At 46.8% G+C, this 23,132-nt stretch overlaps 1 protein-coding gene across 3 annotated transcripts in view; it reads left to right on the top strand.

The window, feature by feature from the left end:
• LOC120885096 (nephrocystin-1-like) overlaps window positions 1-22,797 on the top strand; it is a 65,910-nt gene extending 43,113 nt beyond the window's left edge. The window contains exons 8-9 of one of the 3 annotated variants that reach the window (XR_013428405.1): window positions 19,811-21,912; window positions 22,262-22,797. Coding sequence is in view for 1 of the 3 variants with exons in the window: in XM_078028003.1 (XP_077884129.1) it covers window positions 19,811-19,837 (27 nt within the window). In the remaining 2 variants the exon portion in view is untranslated. Of the gene's footprint in view, window positions 1-4,961; window positions 7,626-19,810 lie in introns of those variants that run through there. The other 2 variants (XM_078028003.1, XM_078028007.1) reach the window with 2 other exon arrangements.
• Window positions 22,798-23,132: the final 335 nt, after the last annotated feature.

Genomic DNA, 23,132 nt, shown 5'->3' with positions numbered 1-23,132 from the left:
CAATGATAAGGAAGGCTGGAACAGTCTTATCTCCAATTTTAGGGACCATGTGAGATATTGTTTGACACAGACCTCAGCCTCACTGTCTCTGTCTCCAGGGGAACAGCAAGCTGGAGTGTGGGCAGCTCGTGACCCTGGCACCAGCAAAACCCTAGGCAGAGACCTGGAGGCCTCATCTGAGCTGCATCCTGCAGGCCCAGTGGAGTCCCAGCCTGGCTCAGGGGCAGTGGGTCATGGAGAGGCTTCCCCCTGTCTATCAGCAGCCTGGAGTTCCTTACTCTCAGGAAGCCTCAGGGACCACCACAGCAGCCCAGATGATTCCAGAGGGAAATAACAGCTGCCATCTGCCTTCAATCCCTTTCTGCCTGGTACATAACACAAAGTTAGACTTCTGCAGTTTTCTATTTTGTAGGAGAGAGAAAACCCACTTTCATTCATGTATGAGAGATGCTTGGTCCTCTAGATCTTCTTTTGCTTCCCCAGGTACATGGCAGAGGTGAAACAGGATGGGGGAGTATTTGCTATTACATGCATGTGAGCAGGAGGAAATGGAGGCTCAGGGAGAGCCATAAACCCTCAGTGCTATGCTCAGGGTTAACAGTGACTACATAAGCACAACTGTGTGCTAGGGTCCCTGCATACTTCTCCTCTCTTCCTGACCCAGTGACGGCCTCCTCTGTCCAGGACAGAGCCTGATAATGATGGCTGCAGCAATTGTCCTCAGGTCCTGCTAACAGGGCATTTCCTCTGCATTCCAGGATAAGACCTTGAGACAGTTCTGTGTACTGTGACCCTCAAATGTGGGGCTCCAGCTCCTTCATGTTTTGTGTCTCTGCAGAAATCACCCAGATGTCGCCTCTCCTCCACACACAGCAGGCTCAGGGCTCCATGGAGGAGGGGATTTGTTGACAGGCAGGCTTTCCTGGAGCCAGTTTATTATGCCAATTTCCAGGATCTGGTATCCTAACAGCATGTTGTGTGTCTCTTTTTCCTTCTCACAAACCAGACTTCTTCTCTTTGCTAGAACCTGAAAAGTGAAATTGTGAACTCAGCTAAGACAAGGTCATACCTGGACATCAATTCACTAAGTCACAAAGTGCTTCAGGCATTTTTCAGAAAATGCACTCAGAGTCCACTCAAGCATGGTTTGAAACAGGCTCTGACAGGATGGACATGGCATAGGAGGCAGCTTTACTAACATCACCATTTCATGATACTTCATTTAGATCCTGACACCTGCTCCAGAGGGAGCATGTGACTTGTGTAGAGGACAATGAGTTTCTACACCCTGTGAAACTCCCCAAACACATTCTCACCATCCAATCAACAAGTGGTTCTTCCACTCTCCCTGCTGCTAACCCCACTGCTGCCCCCTAGTGGGGAAGTGGATCTGAGCTTCCTGCTCCTGACTCCTTGCCAGCTCACATTGCGCAACTGGCAGATCACTGTTATAAGAACTTAAGTCACCATATAGACTTCTGTGTGCACCAGACAGTAAGCTCTGATTTAATGCTGTTTTCTTTTTAAAAAATATTTAATTGATTTTATTTTTAAAAACATGGCAGTGGAATGAATTACAATTCTTATTACACATAGAGCACATTTTTTCATATCTCTGTACATAAAGTATGTTCACATCCATTCATGTCTTCATACATGTGGCTTTCATGGAAAAGTTTCTCATTCCCAGAACAGGCATCTTTTGAGATCACTAGATAAACAAGTCCCAGGAGAACACTCCTCAAGGATCTCTGCAAACACTTCTTATGGGACAACCAAGAGAACTCACAGAGCTCCTATCTTGGCTTTTATTTTTTGAGCAATGACATCCCATGATCCAAAGCACTAAAGCCCAGTTGATCCTCTGAGGGACTGGAAGGGCCTGAGCTCTTCTGCTAGGCTCCCTAGGTCTCAGGGTGCTGCACCCAGTGCACTCAGTATGTGTTCGTGGAACCACAAGTGAGTCAGAGGAGAGCCTGGGCCAGTCCAAGACCACCTGCAGAACTGCTCTGCACAAACCTCCCACAGCTCATCTTCCTGTGGACTTCATGGACACAGAGCAATTGTACTCATGGACCTCATAGTAGTGTGCTTGGCTAAACTCCCTCCCCTGTGTCATGTCCTGTCCCCAAAGAGTGCAATTATGGGAAAATGATGCCACAGAAAACACATTCGATAATGTGCCATGAGCAGGCTGGTCTGTCCTGTAGAGGAAAATATTGTGCACTGGGTCCCCACAGTGTGGTCTGGCATTGACCACTGATGGGCAGCAGGAAGAAAAGGATCCAGGGCTCCTCATCCTGGTGGGAGAAGGTGCCCACCCTTCAGGGTCTCCCAGCTCAGTGGATGAGCCTTTGGGGGTCTGTGACTCAGAATCTTGGTTGGTCACATTCATAGTCTCCTCCTGGCTCCAGAGAGGGGATGGGCATGGTCTAGAGCCCAGCTCTTCAGGAGCTGAGGACACTCTCTTAAAATTAAGAAATAGAAGGTGGGAATGAGTGGATTCAGACCTCCAGCTGTGCTCAGGATGGAGAAGTCAGTCCTTCCTTCCCTACAGACAGCTGTACTCATATAACTGCATTGCACCTGTGACCAGGACATGGACATTAGTGCCCTGTCCTATCCTGTCTTCATGGCATTTCACATGTATCCAATCACCCCCTAGTGTCTTCTGTAGCAAATGGCCCAGTGGACACTCCCCAGCTGCTATGAAGCCAGGTCTTTTCGGCCTCCTTCAGCTTGGGGTGGCAGCCTCTGCTTTCTTGTATATTGGAGTCCTGTCTCTGTTGAAGGTGCTGCACCAGTGGCCCTGTAGAATATCCTGACAGAGGACACAGTGACATTCAGGACTGAATTCTGCTCCTGCATCCAGCATTGTGGTAACTCTACTGTCATAAAATAGCCCCCCCAACACCCCCACTGGGCGGCTTCAACAGAAATGGACTATCCCATGACTGTGGAATCTCAGGCAGACATCAAGGCACCAGCTGTGCTGTTCTGCTCTCCCTTGTCTCTCATACGGCCATCCTCCTGTGTGTCAGGTGGTCTGTCCCTGGTGTCTCTGAGACCTAATTTCTCTTCCATTAGGACACCAGTCATATTGGATTAGACCTCAAACTCAAAACTCACACTTGCATAATTACATAATCCAACACACTGTGAGGTTGTGCAGACCACAGCCCCAGCCTGCGAATTTTGAGGGGCACAGCTCAGCCCATAGTGGGTGGGCCGGAGTGTGCAGAGGGACACTCTGCTCTTCTCATGGCCTCCTGCCGGTGGGGCATGGCTTCATGTCCTACATCTTAGTGATGCTCTCTGAACGTAGGCTCAGGGTGTCACCAGAATTCTCCAATGATTGTTTTCCCCTTTATAGCCAATAAGAATTTGTCCTTTGAATGCTGTTATATACTAATGAGTTCATATGTTCTTCAATGGTCAGAATATTGTGATCATTAATTATTTTAACACTTCAAATTCTCCAAATTTGTCTACTTGCTGTCACATTCAAATTGTCTTCTGTTATGTTTTTCTGTTACCCTCTCAATATTTCACTGCATCCTGTGTTTCAAAATGGTCTTAGTTTCTCTTTTTTCAACCCTATATTCTAAATATAACGTTTCCCAGAGATTCACGGTTCCATTAGTGAATAGTTGTATTAGAAATTATAGGTTCTTTTTGAGAGAACAGGATGATTTCTTCAAGATAGTATGGATTTTCCATTTACCAAATCACCCCTTAACCACACCCAATGATACTTGCTCATGTTCTATCAACAAAATCCATGGTTTTACATGATCACATGTAATTACATTCTAAAACACAGACTTTGTTTAATAATTCTTCTGTCACATAAATCACTTGTTTTCTCAACAGTGAGTCTCTTAGGTCTAATTATTGATTATGAATTTACTTACTTGAGCCACACCACTGTTCAAAACCACGTACTAGATGATGTTTTTGTGAACACCTACAGGCTTGATCAGGGCAGAATATTCAGGGGTAGGAAACATGGTAGATTTTTCTGAAAGAAAATGCTCTGCTCTCTGCCACCACAGGCAGGATGAGGGTTGGAGGAGAGAGGACTGCCACCTCTGAAGACAGTGAACTGTAAGGCCAGAGAGAGTGGGAATGATAACCTGAGCATGGGGGGGACATCAGGCGTGGGTGTGGGCAATCAGAGGCAGCTAGGAAGAGTGCTGTGCCTCTCATGTAGTAGGAAAAAATATTTGATTTTGGCTTGTCTTGATAAGCACAGTGGGACAGAGGAGAGATAAACAGAGGAAAAGAGTTTGAGCAGCTGAAGAAGGAAGATGAGGGAGGAAAGATCCTGCCCTTCTTATGAATTAATTTTTTTTGTATTGCCTTTCTACTTCACCATCAGGGACTTAGAGCAAGCAGTCAGCCACTCTGGACTCATTAATGGTCTCAGGTGCCAAATGCAAGTATCTCCTAAACATTCCTGAAGCTTCCTATGTCAGATATCGAGGAAAGGACAGATGGAACCCAAGGTCATCAAAAAGCATGACACATGCAGAACTCAACAAAAACACTGCCTTCAGCCCCAGAGAGCAGAGCATTTTCTGTCAGCAATTCTGAGCTTCCCTGTCTAACCTGGGACTCAGGACCTGGAGCCTGTGCTGAGTGACTGAGAGGAGCAGCCCTGCAGCTGTGCCCAGCCTTCCCAGTCCTGCTGATTTGCATGTGCCCACAGCTCAGCCCACTCCTATGAGAACTTCTTAAGAGGCTGCTCACACCCTGTGCAGGGGTCAGTCCCAGCCAGGACAAAGCATGACCAGGAAGGCCCCTGCTCAGCTCCTGGGGCTCCTGCTGCTCTGCCTCATGGATACACAGGAAAAGTCCTGGGGATTTACTAATCCCAGTGTGCTGCCTAAATCCTCAGGGAAATTCTCTTTTAACATGATTAATATTGTGCATATTTCTTTTCATGTGTTCAATTTCAGGTTCCAGACGTGACATCAAATTGACCATTCTCCCTGTCTCCATCCTCCCTGTCTCAATCTCAAGGAGAAAGAGTCACTGTCACCAGCAGGGCCAGTCAGGGCATTAGCAATTACTTACACTGGTACTATCAGAAATCAGGGAAAGCTCCTAATCTCCTGATCTATGGGGCAAACTGCTTGTGATCTGGGATCCCCTTGAGGGTCAGTGGCAGGGCATAAAGGACAGATTCCACTCTCACTATAAGCAGCCTGATTCTGAAGATATTTCCACTTATAACTGTGAACACTATGATGAGTGTCCCTCCCACAGTGACACAGGGAATGACATAAACCTCCCAGAGAGTAAGTGTGAGGCTTGGCTGCTTCAGCTGCTCCTCCTGCTGCCTCCTCCTGCTGAGGACACATCTCAGAGGCAGCCAGGCTCTGGGAGACATTGGTAGGAGACTCCAGAAAGGTTCCTCTGCTCATGAAACCTCTTTCTGCTTCTTAGGCCAAGCAGGCACAGATGAAAGTGAATAGTCAAAGGTCAGCACTCAGAGGGATGCGCCCCTGCAGAACTCTTGCTCAAAGGCAGAGACCACACCAGGAGGCTAACCTGTAGAAATCCTAATGGCCCCATGAAGACCTTTTCAAAATGTAAACATCCCATGAGGCTCAACTGTGGGAACACTCCAGCTAATTCCTTCTCCCAGAGATGTGAGAAAATGGAAGGTGGCAGTGAACCCAGATTGGAATCACAGGAAGGGTTAAGCCTTCTGCCTGAAGTGCAAACCAATGACCTTGACCCTTTCTCAATACCACTTTAACATAGGCTTATCAAAGCTCAGACAGTAAACCACATAAGCCCCTAAATTAGCAAACCCAAAGGGTGTGTCAGGCCCCCTCCCTTGTTGAGAGACTTCTCTCACTTTTCCTGAAATAAATTCTACTCCATTTACCCTTCCCTTCCATTATTGTCCATGAATTTTATTCCATGAAGGAAATTAGCAATGCAGAAAACCAGTTTCTTCTCAAACCTCTGGATTCACTGGTGTCCCTCCTGATTTAATGAAGGACAAACATCAGTGGATCTGAGGGATTTGGTTTATAGTAAGAGTTTGGATTTAAATAGAAATGAGAAGTCACTGTGCATGTTCCAAACAGGAAGTTCTCTAAAGCACAGGGAATGGGAATCTAAACTGTAGGCTCTCACAGTTCTGCAAGTTGGTCATGAAGAGGCAGATACAGAAACAGAACACAGAGAGGGCAGCTGTGACAATGGAGGACCCTCTGCTCCTGTGTCATAGCTCAGAGCACCTCTGCAGAGGCAGTCCTTGGAGGAATCATGGAACATGGATAAATTCAGTCCAAGTAGCAAGGTTTGAAGGACCAGGGCCACTTGATAGTAATGCAGATGCTGGACATGGGAGATTCCTTGGTGCTGCCCAAGAACCAGAGCTCACCTGCCACTGAAGGCCCAGGCTGCTGGCCCTGTCTTCCTTAGACCTGCATGGGAGCCCAGGTGTGTGGGGATGACCTCAGCGGCCTGCTACACCTCCCAGGTGACTAACCAGTCTTCACCCTGGTCCACATATCTCCTGCAGGTGCAGTAGGTGGTGTAGAATCTTCTTCTTCTGGTTCCTTCATCTTAGATGAGGTCCCTTGTGGATATTCTCCACAGGAGTCAGAATCAGGGCCCTGGGTACTGTGTTTCCAGAAGCCATGGTGTGTCCTGCAGTTACCAGGTGACCTTCCTTGTGGTCACCATGGGTCAGGTCCTCTCTTGCTGAGGCTTCTGTTGGGCTGATGGGTTTTATGTTTTTAGTGTGTAGCTAAGGCCATGATGTGGCTGTCATGGTTACTATATGGTCAAGGCCATAAACCCTCTGAGTCAGCACATGCACTCAAGGTCATGAACTATGACCTGTGAGCAGGAGCCCTGTGTACCCTGTTGGCAGGGGCCTTCTTTGTTTGAACTGCACATTAAAAGAACCTAGGAAAATGGCTCAGGGATGGAGTCTGGCTACAGGCTATTGTCCCCTCTGAATAAAGGTTGACCAGCATTCACACCTGCTCACATCCTTCAACTGCCAGATCCTGAACCTCACTTCCTGGGTCTGAGTCTCACGCTCACAAAGGCAGGCAGTCATTATTTCCAGCTCTTGGAGTTCTGTCAGGAAAGACAGGTCACAGAGAATTTTCTATGTGCCACAAAGTGGATATTCTCCACAGGAATCAGAATCAGGGTCCTGGGTACTGTGTTTTCCAGAAGCCTTCAGCAAGTGGGAATCACATTATGAAAGCTTCATTATGTCACAGAATCCACAGGACAGGAAGAAATTACAAGCAATAGATGAGGATCCTTTACAAAAACAATGAAATCTTCCTATCAAATGACAAGCAAGCCAAGTGTGGATGTGGAGTGATTTCCCATCCTGTTCAAGGTGTTAGGCTGAACAGCATCTTCTGTGTCACTGAAAGCTGTTTTGAGAGCAGAGTTCCAGAGCTACCCAGGCCTGCGGAGGAGAATCTGCACTTCTAGAATATGGAGTGATCCATACACATGAGATTTGAGAGACTATCTGTAGGATACAATTATAATAAATAGTGTTGTTAATCTGCAATAAGGCCATTTAATGAAATTTCAATTTAAACACTTATTAATAAAATAACAGTTATTAGTCATTTTTTTGTTGCTATAGCAAAATTCCTGAGCTAAGTAAGTTTTGTGTAAAGGAAAGTTTTGTTTCATAGTTTTCAAGCCTTAAAATTCAAGGTTGGGCATGAGGCTGGGTTGGCCTCTCTAGACCAGGAGCCCTCGGCCTCCTGCACCTTTAAAACTGACCCCCCTCAGGGTCACTCAGGCCCCTTCTCTTCTCTGGCAAAACCCCAGCTTTTGCATATCCTGAGAGTTACTTACATAGAGGCCAGCTTCCTCGAGACCAGTATGTTTTCTAAATCCCTAGTGCAGTGTTGATCTTCTGTACTTATCGAGTGAACAACTTACTGAGGAGAGGGACTATTTGAGTTTCCTACCAAATCTGCTTTAGTGATGGATGGAGGAGGATCAGTTTTATGAATCTGAGATCCACACCCCAAAACTACCAAGTTGCTATGCCTCAATGCTGCCACTAGATGGCAAACAAACCCCACTAAGAACCCAGCCTAGGGTCCTGACCTCAGAGGCCCTGGGAAAGCAGCAGAGACCCCTTCCCATGAAGAGCCCTCAGGCTTGGGAACTGTGCCCAGTGCCCAGGCTCATGGCCGCTGGGGCTCTGTGCACAGTGGACTAAGTCTCCTCACAGGCAAGTTCCTGAATGTTTTCTATTTTGCTTTATAACCTGTGATCATCACAACCTGAGAAGAATGTCATTCTCTGAGGACTCATGGAGTGGGCTCAGAACTAAGGGTCAGCAGTGGGCCTGGATGAGAAATAGGACAGGGCCACAGCTCTGAAGATGGTGCAGCCATGAGTGCAGTGGGTGAGTTGTCCTCATGAATCACCATGAGGGGACAAAGCCCATTGCAGTCTCCACTGTAGTGTGGGGCAGACACTTGAAACCTCACATGGAGGAGGGGAAGTGGAGGAGGGGAGGAGAAGCTGCAATGTCAGTGCTGCCCTCAGACTGTCCCCAGGGTGCTAAGCTATGTGTAGTCACTGCTCACTCCACAGGGGCTCAGGTGTCCTGAGTACACAAGGAGCCCCCATGGGAGGCAACACTGCTAGAGAGGGAGCCCATCTGAGGAGGACCAGTTGCTCCACACATGGGAACACCGGCTCTGAGCCTGGACTCTGGTGAACAGGCCTTCACTCGAGCACTCCAGGTCCACAGCCCTGCAGAGTTGTTCCAGGTCCTGGAAGACGGGCAGGAACACAGATCTTCACCAGGAGGCTGGAGTTCCTCCACTCTCTTCACCCTCTGTGTGTGCTGAACCCAGGGCTGTTTCTGCTGGGCAGGGCCTCCACCTCGGAGCTGCCTATCCAGCCCAGTGTCTGTCTTCTAAGGGACATTTGGATTGTTCCCAAGTATGCAACCACTCAAACATGCCACAGTGGTCAGTGTTGAGCATACAGATGTCAGCCCTGGACACCTCTGGAGGGTGAGTTTGTGTGAAAATAACCCTTTATCCAGAAAAACTCCCATTTGAATCCCATCAGCAGATCATGCAAGAAAAAGGCCACTCCACCAGGAACAACTGTCACCACCAGTAGAGGGTCACTCTCACCAACCCTGATCTACGCCAGATTCTTCTTAAAAATCTGCCCTCCATTTCATGTCAAAAATAACATTTTATCTTATTTTTTATTTTTATAATTTACAATGGATTTTCATATGTTTGTCATGTATTTTTATTTTCCTTCTGTGATTTGTGCATTCATGGTCATGACCCCTTATCTTTGACTTGTTTATTTTTATTATTGATTTGAGGTGCTCTTTGTGAACTATTGATACAGTTCTTTTTGTATATAATGAACTATGTCCTGTTACAGCACTACTGTGTTTAACTCTTTTTAGTGAATCTTAAAATGCTAAAATTTAATCTTTTAACATACTCTATTACCTGTATTTTTTTTTTGGTATTGAGTATTGAATCTTATGCTTAACTACAGAGCAACATCTGCAGACTTTTTATTTTATTTTTTTATTTTGACACAGGGCTTTGCTAAATTGTGGATGCCGATCTTGAACTTCTGATCCTCCCACCTAAGGCTTACATGTTGCTAGGATGACAGGTGTACACCACTGCACTTGGCTTATTATCTGTATTTTTTCATTGATTTTTTAGTTGTAGGTGGACATAATACCTTTATTTTATTTTTATATGATGCTGAGAACCAAACCCAGTGCTCACGGATGCTAGGAAAGTGCTCTGCCACTTAGCCATAACACCAGCATGTATGATCTGTATTTCATAAACTGGTTATGTTGTTATTATCTACAGTTAACGTAATATACATTTTACTTCATGCTATGGATTCCAAATAAAAGAATAAGTTAATAATATGTTGATTTACTAATTGTATCTTACATGCAAACAGACAATTTATCTGTGTGTATGACACGTGCTCCTTATCTTTCTAACCATCATGGATCTGGCTCTGACAAGATTGAGATAGAAGGTTTGTTCACCTTCCTCTTGGTGTCAGTCCCCAGGACCATGGAGCATGTGCTGAGCTCAGCTGCCCCACAGAGCCAGGCCCAGGGCTGAGCTCCTGGTCTTGGACTCTCACCTTGGCAGTGGGCTCAGAGCTCCGCTCAGCATCTAGAGCTGTGGAGAGGTGTCCCCCATGGCTCCCCTGCCTGGCAGCTCAGGCCCTCAGCCCCACTGCCCAGGAGAGCTGCTTACCCAGCCCAGGGCCACAGCCCAGCCTTCAGGCAGTGCCAGCCTGAGCTAGACCTGCGGAGCCCCTGTTCCAGCCTCTTCCAGTTAGTCCAGGGCCTGAGTCTGCTCTGCATGTAAATACAGGGCCCAGTTCCCACCATGGTAACCCAAGATTGTCACCTGAAACCAGGTCCTGCAGTCACTGTCATCCTCAGGTCTGATTTATTGAGCACTTGCTCTGTCCTGCTATGCATGGTAAGAACAGGAGAGCCTCTTTCAGTCCAGGATCAGGGGTTAGAGGACACCTTCCGCTAGCTCAGAGATGAGACACAAAAGGGTAAAGGAATGGGCAGCTCTGGGCACAATCTTGACCCTTGGGATGAGGGAATGTGGAGGAATTTACTCTGCATTCCTTCCTGGAGTGGCTGGGGACACATGAAGCTTAGAGCCCCTGCAGGAGCCAGTGGCAGGGGCGCAGCTCCCTGCAGGCCCAGGCCATGTGCTCTGTCTGCTTCCTTGTGAGCTGGACTCCTCCAGGGCTCAGGCTGTGCTAAGGCAGCTGTTGGAGCTGGAGGAAGAAGCAGAGGATTGCGAAGTCATCAGGTTGACGCCATTAGTCAGCCACCATGCTGATGGGCATGGGAATGTGATGAAGTGGCAACAAAGGGGGCTGATATGGGAGTCCCCAACCCAAACCAGGACCACTGAGTCCCTGGTATGAAAGACGTCCAGGGGGATCTCCAAGAGGCACATTCCCCAAGTAAACTTGGTATTATCTTTGTGCTTCTGCAGGACCTTGCCTGATATAAATGTAGTTCTTCTCTAGAGCCCTTCCAAATGCTTTTGAATAAATCCAAGTTCTTCTAATGCATTTTTTCTTTGAAAACTTTATTTCATAATTACATAATTTCAAATGAAACCCAAGGTATCCTCCCACGAGGAACATGTGAGAGCATATTAATGGCCTGATGTTCTTCTCTGTAACACTTCACTACATATTCTCTACAAGAAGCTTCTTCTGCGTAATCCTTATTTTAGGTATGAAATACTTTGCTCAATTCAGACCTTAAGTCTTCTTCAAAATTGGACAATTGTCCTGATAATATCCTTAGTAACAAAATGGCACCAGAGAGAAACAGACTCTCTAAAATGCTAATCGGTGCTGCCTTGATCTGACCTGGAACACATGGGGACACTTGGTCAGTGTTGAGGGACTGAGAGAAGCCAGCCCTGCAGCTGTGCCCAGCCTGCCCAGCCCTGCTGATTTGCATGTACCCACAGCACAGCCCACTGCCCTGAGGACTTCTTAAGAGGCTGCTCACACCCTGTGCAGAAGTCAGTCCCTGTCAGGACACAGCATGGCCATGAGGGCTCCTGCTTAGCTCCTGGGGCTCCTGCTCCTCTGCCTCCCAGGTAAGGAGGGACATTACTAAGGATTTACTAATCACAGTGTGGTCAGTGCTGCCTGGCTACTCAGGAAAGTCCTCTTGGAACAGCACTACTTACAAGGATATTTCTTTTTACGTTTCCAATGTCAGGTGTCAGATGTGACATCACGATGACCCAGTCTCCATCCTCCTTGCTTGTGTCTCGTGGAGACAGAGTCACCATCACCTGCAGGGCCAGTCAAGGCATTAGCAATTATTTACACTGGTATCAGCAGAAAACAGGGCAAGCTCCTAAGCGCCTCATCTATGGTGCAAACACTTTGGAATCTGGGGTCCCCTCGAGGTTCAGTGGCAGTGGATCTGGGACAGATTTCACTCTCACCATCAGCAGCCTGGAGCCTGAAGATGTTGCCACTTATTACTGTCAACAAGGTAGCAGTGTCCCTCCCACAGTGACACAGGCCATGACAAAAACCTCCCAGGGAGCGGAAGTGTGAGTCTGGGCTGCCCCAGCTGCTCCTCCTGCTGCCTCCACCTGCTGAGGGCACTGCTCAGAGGCAGCCAGGCCCTGAGCACTACAAGAAGGGACTGTCAGAGGATCCAGGGGGGCTCCTCTGCACCCTGACCCTTCAGTTCAGCCCCAGCAGGCAATGAGCTCACTATATGATAAGGAAAGTGATTTAAGACCTGAGAGACTGAATTAGGCAGTATCAGGAGTTGTGCAGAAAAGATAGGCCTCTCCATGTATTCGACACTGGAATATTTTAGACTTTATTTTTGAGTATAGTTTAAGTATCCAGGAAAATTGGGGTGAAGTACAGAGTTCTCCTGTGTTCCCCCTGCTCCCACAGCCCCTCTATCACCACCCCCAGACTCTGTTTCTTTCATTACAATTCGTCAACCTCTGCCCAAGTCTACAGGTCACACCAGGGTCACTTTGTGCATTCTGTGGAACTTGACAAGTGGACAGTGACATGTGTCCAACAGTGTGGCCTGGCACAGTGCAGGTCCCACCCTCACAGTGTCTGAGCTCCAACTGCCCCTCACCCTTCTCTCTGCTGCAGACCTTCATGATTTTCCATCCTGTAGTTTCACCTGGGCTGAGTGACAGGGGTCTGGCACTCACAGCATGCAGGATATTCAGACTGGCCTGTCACCCTGAGTGCTGTGCACCCAAACCTCCTCCTAGGGTTTCCATGAAGTGATAGGTAGGTATTTTCTTTCTTTATTTTTTCATTTTAAATTTTTCTTCAAACTTGGTACTGAATCCAGGCAGGTGCTACCACATAGCTACATTCACGATCCTAGTTTTAATTTTGAAACAGGATCTCCGTGAATTTTTAGGTCCTTGCTAAGTTGCTGAATCTGGTCTTAAACTTGTCATTGTCCTTCCTTAGCCTCCTTGTTGCTGGGGTTACATGTGAACATCATTGCACCTAGCTTGATCACTGTGTTCTCTTCAGTGCTGAGTAATCTTCTATTTTCTGGCCTCTATAACAGTATTGATCCATTCCCCTACTGAAGGGCAGGCTTGTGTCCTCCAGGTTTTCAATGCTGAACACAGGTCCTGTAAGTTTTTAGGTACAGAATTTTATTTATTTTTAGATGTGTACGTTCACCATCTTTAGCTTCATATCAGAACACCTAGTGTTATAAGAATCTGTCACACTGTCTTGCACATCCTGTCTTTATCTTGGAGATATCTTGTGGACACTCCCCAGAACACTAAGCTGCTGGGAGTTCCTTGTGACTGCAGCCAGGACCAGCTCAGCAACAGGAATAGGGCCTGGGCTCCCCTCTTGCTGCCTGTGGGGCGCTCCTTCCTGGACTTGGCCATCCCTCAGGGGGGCTGTTTTCTCATGTGTTTTAATTTGCATTTCCCTGGTGACCTGGGGTGTCACAGTGATGTCGGACAGATGTGCACAATGTGCAGTGGTCAGACCCAGCTGTCAAAGGCTTGTCACTTGCCCATCCTTTATGGTCCTTCCCCATCCTGTGTTCCAAGGTCCCTGGCCCTGTCATGTCTCTATTCTCTATAGAGCCCCTCGCAGCCACTTTGGGCTCAGCTATACACTCTCTTCATGTTTCTACAACTGAGAGCTCTGGAGTTTATGCTGATCTCTGAGGAACCGTTCCCGGATCTAGCAACAGCCTTTTCCTTCAACACTTGAAACTGTGAACTTTCTTTTGTCCTCCCTGTTACCAGGTGAGAAATTCTCTGTTCATTCCAGTTGCTTCTCCCATAAAGCTAAGGAGTCTCTTTTCCCTCCCAGCTTTTAAGGTCTATGTCTCTGTCTTCAGAAGGTTGCAGTGTGGCTGTGGGGTGGACTGGCAGGCACCTCCTGGTCATCTGAGTCCCTGTTCCTTGGCCCACAGGTGTGTTCTAGGAGGAATGCACCACAGCCCTCAAGGGGACACTGATTAAAAACTGCAACTTCCTACAGGTGACAGGTGACATTTGTTTCCGATGCAGAGAAATCAGATATACTGAGTGGCTGTAGTACCAACAGCACTGTAGAGGTGGTGGTGGAGAGATGTGGCTCTTTTCATAACCCCCATCCCTGCCTCCACTTGACCAAGGATATATTGTGCAAATATGGTGGTAGTGAGTGGGACACAGAGACCAGGTAGTTTTCCCAGAGGAGAGAGTCTTCTAGCTCACATTGGACTTAGCTCTCCTCTGTGGCACCTTCTCTGCTGTCCCACAGAATCCATAAAGTCTGCACATGCAGAACCCACTCCACAAGCCCATCTTCTGCACCCTCTCAGGATAACTGTGTCTGATTTCCTATCTTCTCCTCCAGGCCCTAAGCCAAGTGACTGTCCAGGGTCCATGCACAGATCTTTGATCAGGGCACCCCCTGTCCACACACCATATGCTCTTTGTAAATATCTACTAGCTTGATGTAATATACGAGATCCACCCATTGCAACGAGCCGTCCCTGGGTTGTATGGAGGTCATTGTGCATGGAAGGCTGGTGGATAGGTCCATCTCGTGTCTGGGAATGACCAGTGGACATTTTCTCAGGTCAATTATCCAGAGACATTGTGAATTTCTATCCCACTCTGCCATGGCCCACATAGCACCTTAGATGGGTGTGACCTGCCAATCAACCTGCTGACGGCAAGAGAACATGAAGCAAGGCTCCCCCTTGACACCTTATACCTGCCTTTGATGTACCCCCTTAAATAAACCACCAGAGCCATCTTTCCTTTGTCTAATTCCAGCTCGTGTGTCTACTGAGTGTATCATGGGCTCAGCTTTTTTAATATATTTCTAACTCTTTCTCTTTTGTTCTTCCCCAATTATTTAAGAGGCTGCTCACACCCTGTGTAGGGGTCAGTCCCAGCCAGGACACAACATGGCCATGAGGGGCCCTGCTCAGCTCCTGGGGCTCCTGCTGCTCTGCCTCATGGATACAGAGGAAAAGTCCTGGGGATTTACTTATCCCAGTGTGGTCAGTGCTGCCTGGATCCTCGGGGAAATTCTGTTTTAACATGATTAACATTGTGCATATTTTTCATGTGTTCAATTTCAGGTTCCAGATGTGAAATCAAATTGACCATCCTCCCTGTCTCCATCCTCCCTGTCTAATTCTCAAGGAGGAAGAGGCACAGTCACCTGCAGGGCCAGTCAGGGCATTAGCAATTACTTAAAAATGGTACTAGCAGAAATAAGGGCAAGCTCCTAATCTCCTGATCTATCTGGGGTCTTCTCGAGGTTCAGTGGCAGGGCATAAAGGACAGATTCTACTCTCAGTATAAGCAGCTTGATTCTGAAGATATTGCCACTTATTACTGTGAACAGTATGATGAGTGTCCTCCCACAGGATACAGGCCATGACAAAAACCTCCCAGGGAGTTTGAGGCTGGGCTGCCCCAGGTGCTCTTCCTGCTGCCTCCTCCTGCTGAGGACACCTGTCATAGGTAGCCAGGCTCTGGGAGACATTGGTAGAAGATTCCAGAAAGGTGCCTCTGCACATGAAACCTCTTTCTGCTTCTTAGGCCAAGCAGGCAGAGATGACAGTGAATAGTCAAAGGTCAGAACTCAGAAGGGATAGGCCCCAGTGGAAGTCTTGCTCAAAGGCAGAGACCACACCAGAAGCCTAACCTGTACAAATACTAATGAGGCTCATGAAGACCTTTTCCAAATGTAAAATCCCATGAGGCTCATATGTGGGAACACTCCAGCTAACTCCTTCTCCCAGAGATGTGGAAAAATAGAAGGTGGCAGTGAACCCAGATGGAAATCACAGGAAGGATTAAGCCTTCAGCTTGAAGTGCAAACTAATGACCTTGACCCTTTCTCAACACCACTTTAACATAGACTGATCTAAGGTCAGACAGTAAACCACATAAGCCCATTAATTAGCACACCCAAAGGGTGTATCAGACCCTCTCCATTGTTGAGGGACTTCTCTCATTTTTCCTTGAAATAAATCCTACTACATTTACCCTTCCCTTCCATTATTGTCATGAATTTTATTCCATGAAGGAAATTGGCAGAGCAGAAAACCAGTCTCTTCTCAAACCTCTGGATTCACTGGTGTCTCTCCTGATTTAATAAAGGGAAAACATCAGTGGATCTGAGGGGTTTGGTTTATAGTAAGAGTTTGGATTTAAATAGAAATGAGAAGTTACTGTGTGTGTTCGAAACAGGAAGTCCCTTAAATTACAGGGAATGGTAATGTAAACTGCAGGCTCTCACAGCTCTGGGAGTGTGGTCATAAAGAGGCAGATACAGAAACAGAACACAGAGAGGGCAGCTGTGACAATGGAGGACCCTCTGTTCCTCTGTCAGAGCCCAGAGCACCTCTGCAGAGGTAGTCCTTGGAGGAATCATAGAATATGGATCATTTGAGTCCAAGTCACAAGGTTTGAAAGACCAGGGCCACTTGATAGGAATGCAGATGCTGGACATGGGAGATTCCCTGGTGCTGCCCCAAAACCAGAACTCACCTGCCACAAAAAGCTCAGGCTGGTGGCCCTATCTTCTTTGGACCTGCAGGGGAGCTCAGATGTGTGGTGATGCCCTGAGTGGCCTGCTATATCTCCCAGGTGACTCCCCAGTCCTCAACCTGGTCCACGTGTCTCCTGCAGGTGCAGTGTGTGGTGTGGAATCTTCCTCTTTTGGATCCTCCCTATCTTAGATGAGGTCCCTTGTGGAACTTCTCCACAGGAGTCAGAATCAGGGTCCTGGGGACTGTGTTTCCAGAAGCCATGGTGAGTCCTGCAGTTACAAGCTGACCTGCCCCTGTGGTCACTGTGGGTCAGGCCCACTATGTCCATAGGTAGGCTCCCTTGCTGAGGTTTCTGTTGGGCTGCTGGATTTTATGTTTTTAGTGTGTATCTAAGGTCATGACGTAGTTGTCATGGTTACTGTGTGGTCAAGGCCATAATCCCTCTGAGTCAGGGCATGCTCTCAAGGTCATAAAGTATAACCTGTGAGCAGGAGCCCTGTGTACCTCGTTGGCAGGGGCCTTCTTTTTTTAACTGCACATTAAAAGAGCCTAGGGAAATGACTCGGGGATGGGGTCTGGCTACAGGTTATTAGCCCCTCTGTATAAAGGATGACCAGCATTCCCACCTGCCTCACATTCTTCACTGCCAGATTCTGAGCCTCACTTCCTGGGCCTGAGTCTCAGCCTCACAAAGGCAGTTATTATTTCCATCTCTTGGAGTTCTGTCAGGAAGGATATACACAGAGTATTTTCTATGTGCCACAAAGTGCCTTCAGCAAGTTGGAATCACATTATGAAAGATTCATTAAGTCACAGAGTCCACAGTAAAGGAAGAAATTACAAGCAATAGGCACAGATCCTTTCCCAAAACAATGAAATCTTCCTACCAAATTAAAAGCAAACCAAGTGTGGATGTGAAGAGATTTCCCATCCTGTTCAAGGTGTCAGGCTGAACAGCGTCAACTGTGTCTGAGAGCTGTTCTGAGAGCAGAATTTCAGAGCCACCCAGGCATGCTGGATGAGACTCTGCACTTCTAGAATGTGGAGTGGTCCATACACATGAGATTGGGGGACTACCTGTAGGATACAATTATTTTAGATAGAGTTCTTAATCTGCAACAAGACCATTTAATGAAATTTCAATTTAAACACTTATTAATAAAAAAAAACACCTATTAGTCATTTTTTTGTTGCTATAGCAAAATTCCTGAGCTAAGTAAGTGCTGTGTAAAAGAAAGTATTGTTTTATAGTTTTCAAGCCTTAAAGTACAAGGTTGGGCAGTCTCACCTTTGTCCACAGGTGAGGTCCCTATGCAGTGTACCAGCTGCCCATTGCAGTGGCCAGGCCTGTTTTGTGGCCTCACTTATGAACACCCACTCTGGAGAGGACTCCCTCTGTATGTGAGTCCAGCACTGGTCCTTCCAGGGTCAGCATCTCCACTGACATGGCCCCTCCCATTAGGCTTCACCTCTTAAAGAACCCACCATTTCCTATCATGGCCACACTGGGGCCAAACCTCCAATACAGGAACTCCTAGAGGAGGACCAACTAGGACATCAGCAACTTCAAATTTCACCTTATAATTAATATGTAATTAATTGACATATTTGAACATTATTGCCCTTAACAAAGCAGAATGTGGACATGCATTTCTCAACTACTTGATCAATTGCTGCACTGTCCAGCTTGGTTGGGCACTTGGATTCCTCCTGCAACCTCCCATGAGAATTCTGTAGATGTCATTCTTGTCCACAATGACTCTCGAGTTTCGAAGTCATGGTAATGCACATGTGAAAATAGGAACAGGAGACAGCAGAGGGCAGAGCAGCTGGATCAGAGGAAGGACAAAGACGGGATGAGAAAGGACTGGGCAGGAGACTGGGCACAGTGTGACATCCACACCTCACTGCTGTGTGTGCTCAGAATGCACTGGCACCATTGAAGTAAAACTCCTTATTGTGGAAATGCTGACATTTAATATTTTCACATCTACTCATTTCATTAGAATGTTTTTAACTTTAGAATTTGAATGAACAATAATCATTAATTATGTTATTTAGAAAAATTAAAAGTAAGTCATAACTGAAAAAAAAAGAATAAACTGCATAGAATTTCTGGAAATTTATGTGTTTGCTTATCATATAAATTTTGGTGCAACCAATCTTGAGAATCCTGAGAACTAAGAGTGCAAAAAGGCAAGTGTCCCACAATGTTTGGGGCATAGCTTTCCCTGACTCCCTGTACCTGGCATGTCCATGAATTGATCCTCCACTGAGTGGTGACAGGTTGTGACTTAGAGAAGGTGGCCTGCTGCCCTCTGGGGCCTCTGAGCTCAGGATCCACCCTGAAACTTGGGTTTGAAGAAGCCCCTCTGGGAGCGTGGATCTCTAGTCTCACCAGGGACCCACTCTCAGCTCACACTGAAGAGACCTCCCTTTGGGCCCAGGCAGGAGCAGAGGGCTGTGTCTCTCCTCCTGGCCCCACAGGGCTGTGTGTCACTGGGCTGCAGTGTCCTCAGAGCACAGCCTAGTGCTGGAGTGACAGTGCCAACTCTGCATTCAGCACTCTGACCTGACCACATCCACACAGGTCCAGTGCCCAGTAGCCTCCCAGCTCCCAGGGGTCACACAAGGTCTTGCAGCTTTATGGACCCAACTGACAGCATCTGGCATCAGAATCAAAACCACAAGAAACTCACATGCATCCCTTCTCTTTCAGTTGAAACTGGCCACCTTAGACACACACAGGCTCCTCCCACCTGGGCCCATGGGGAATTTAGTCTCAGCCACCCTTAGAACCTTGGTAATGTGTGTCCAGGAAAGAGAGAGCAGCTGTGACACTTCTCAATTTTGATGTCCACACACAGCATGGTGTGCTATTCACAGGAGCCTGAGAGTCTGCCTTGGAATAAAGGATCTGCCTTTTCTTGTCTTTCTATAGGCATATAGGAAAATGTTTGTGGTCAACAAAGAATTTATAAAATATTTTATCATGTCAACAATTTCTGAGATAAAATAACCAATCAGAGAGGAGGATTTTAAAGATCTTATGTTCATTTGAAATAAAAATAGCAGCATTCTCTGAAACTTTATTCTATAATAGAATACTTTGTAAACCCAACATTTTTCTAAACCTGATTTATTACTAATCAGATCCTACAGATTTCTTTCTGTTCCTGGTTTTCCCACATCCAGGTTTCCACAGTGGGAATGGGCACGTGAGTTTCCCAGGGCTGCTCAATAGACACCGCACACCTGGCCTGACTCAGAGGAGTTCACTCCCAGCTCTGGAGGCTCAAGTCTGGAGCCCAGGGACAGCAGGCCAAGTTCTCTCTGCAGTTGAAGATGGGCCCCTTTCCTGTCCCTTCCAGGCTCTGCTGTCCCAGGCCCTGCTTGCCTGGTAGCAGCTGAACCCAGGGTCTGCCCAGGGTCCTTGTGCTCTCCTTCTGCCTGTGGGCTTCTGCTTGGGCCCTGTGTCCTCCTGTCATATCAACAGTGGCCTTCAGTTTTCCCCTGTGCTCCAGGGGGACCTTTCCTTAATCACCTACCACTAATATCATTAAGCCATGTCATGTCACATTCCCAGTTACTGAGTGATAGACTGTCACCATGTTTTGGGAAAAATATAATTAATCCATGACACTGGGTAAAACTAATTTTTCACTGGACACCCATTAGAATAGTTCTTACATATGAGTTGTAACAGTGACATTTGTGCACATGTTCTTTGTATGTTGGTTTTCTGCTCTTTTCTTCCCAACTCTGACACTAGCTTGGCTAATTAGAAGACCCATATTTTCAGAACGAGGACTCAGAATAACTGTGCGTATCATCACATATCAGGTAGAAGAACAGCAAATTCACAGAATGAAGCAAAACATGAGGGCTAAAAATGTCAACTAGGTAAATATGACATGTGAAATTCTACACCCCTCCCCTAGATGTTTGTCAGTCAATCTGGTTGCTACAGTGGAAATCAGTGTGAAGGTCCATGTCACTTCAGTTTCTCCTCCAACCAGTTTAACAGATCTTACTCTTGGAGATTTCCCAGAGCAAATAAATGCCTAGCTTCTTTGTTAAATTGGTCAACAATGTTACATGGCTTTATTTTTTTAATTGCAGCAGAATTATGAGTTCAGGACAAAAGAAATTTGACCATGGCACCAATCTGCAGGAGGTGAGGTGTGAGACTCAAGGTGATCTGAGGCAAGTTGTTATTTGATCACCTGGGGAGTGAGCATGCTGTTTTCTATTAAAATAAGATTGACATTTGGACTGACCTTGAGCAGCTGTGGCCCAGCCTCCTCCTCCAGGGTGAACCATGATTAAATGAAGGCCGAGGAGGAGATGCCAATCAGTGGCCTGGGAATTTAAGTCCTGATAGCTGAGGGTTCCTTACATCTCATGAACTGGGTCACCTTCTGAGCTGAAAACTCATGGGTGTGGCTACCCCACACAAAAAGGGCAGGGGAGAGAGACAATCCTCGCCTACAGCAAAGAAGGAACAGGACATCTGGTGTGACCTGGTTGAACATGGTGAGAAAGACTCCTGTGGGAGATTTTTTTCTCAGGATCCATTGAAAATTAAGAATCAATTATGGATTTTGAGTGTCAGAGAAAGTTTTCTTTCTCCCTGTCAGGTACTTTAGATTTATTAAAGGGCCCAGGAGAGATCATTTCCAACACTTGTTAACATGGAGCTTCCACAGAAGACTGAAGTTCCTAAAGGGGATGGGTTTTTTTTGTTGTTGTTTCTGGAGGAAATTTCCTGTCAGTTCTAGTGGGTGTGGGATGATTTTTTTCTCCAAGTTTGCTGCTGGGAGGGAGACCAACAGCCTGGCCATCACTCTCCAAAGATTGCCCTGGGCACACTGACTACATCTTCATGTCTCTGGTGATGTATTTGTGCTTCCTACTGAACTCATAGAAAATCTAAGTCTTTGCCAAAGATTTTCACTTTCACCATCAGATCCTTTGCCCACTACTGCAGGCAGCCTGGAGTTCATCTCCTTGGTTTCCCTCCTGTCACAGAAGACATTTTGTTCATTCAAAGTCAGTCCACCCTACCCACCCCATTGGTTCTTTCCACCCAGCTGCACCCACCAGGGCATTTGCATGCTGCTCACTGGGGGGGGGGGGGGGGCTAACATAAAGCTCAGCTCTAACCTGGCCTTGACTCACCAGGACTCCTCAGCTCAGCTTCTCAAAATGAGGCTTCCTGCTCAGCTCCTGGGGCTGCTACTGCTCTGGATTCCAGATGAAGAAAGAAGAAACAAGGATGGAGAAGAAGGAGGCGGGTGAGCTTATTGCCTCCTACATGTGACCCCTGCCCAGGTTCGTGGTGTGAGATTCAGCTCAAAAAACGGGGAATGAGATTTTTAGATCCATGAAAGAGAGGAAGTATCTAAAGGAAAAAGATTTGTGTCCTGGTGGAGACCATGACCTAGAAAGAGATTATGTGATCAACCTCTAGACAGGCATTGTCCACACCAACCTCTGTCTTACATGACATTGTATTTTTTTGGTAGGAACCCAAACTACATACACTGCACACACAAATAATTAGTTAAGAAAAAAAACAAGAGAGAAATCATGAAAATATTTCATAATACTGTGCATAAACTTTCATTTCTGTCATTATTTCAGGATCCAGTGGGGATGTTGTGCTGACCCAGACTCCTCTCTCTCTGCCTGTTACCCCTGGACAGCCAGCCTCCATCTCCTGCAGGTCCAGTCAGAGCCTCCTACACAGTAATGGAAACACCTATTTGAGTTGGTATCTGCAGAAACCAGGCCAGTCTCCAAAGCTTCTGATCTATAAGGTTTCCAACCGGTTCACTGGGGTCCCAGACAAGTTCAGTGGCAGTGGGTCAGGGACAGATTTCACACTGAGAATCAGCAGGGTGGAGGCTGAGGATGCTGGGGTGTATTACTGCTTTTAAGCTACACATGTTTCTTCCACAGTGGTGAAGCCCCGAACCAAAACCTCCCGGTCTGGGTGGCCCAGCTGCCACCTGTGCTGCTGGTCTCGGCAGCAGCTCAGCAGATTGAGAGGAAGAAGCTGCAGCTTAGGGCTCTGGACCTTGAGTGCCATGGCCACAGCTCAGTCACCATCTATTAAGGTCCCAGCAGCTGCAGAAGCCCTAGTGTGTCACTGGCACAAGGGAGATTTCTGGGGAAAAGATGTGCTCCAAGTTGAAATGAAGTAGGCTAAAGAGCAACTAGAAACCGTTCAAAACTACAGAGTTCTTCTGTCAAAACAAACACAGGAAATAATTTTTAAATCATTAGTGTAATTTCATTATAACCCTAGTCTTGTTTTTCACAGGATTTTTAGGAAATATATTAATGGTCATTGTCTCTAAGCATTACGTTAACATCTGCACAACAAACAGGTGTGAATTGACATTAGTCACATCAGAGGATGTGGAGATGTAAGAGAGGGCAGTGATTTAAGGAAACTGAAGTCAAAATGTCACCAGCTCATGTTAAGATGTTATAAATTTAGTGTGTTATA

The sequence above is a fragment of the Ictidomys tridecemlineatus genome, chromosome 12, assembly GCF_052094955.1.
Source record: "Ictidomys tridecemlineatus isolate mIctTri1 chromosome 12, mIctTri1.hap1, whole genome shotgun sequence".
Taxonomy (NCBI): Eukaryota; Metazoa; Chordata; class Mammalia; order Rodentia; family Sciuridae; genus Ictidomys; species Ictidomys tridecemlineatus.
Note: the sequence above shows the minus strand (reverse complement) of the source record. Positions and strands in the feature narration are given on the sequence as shown.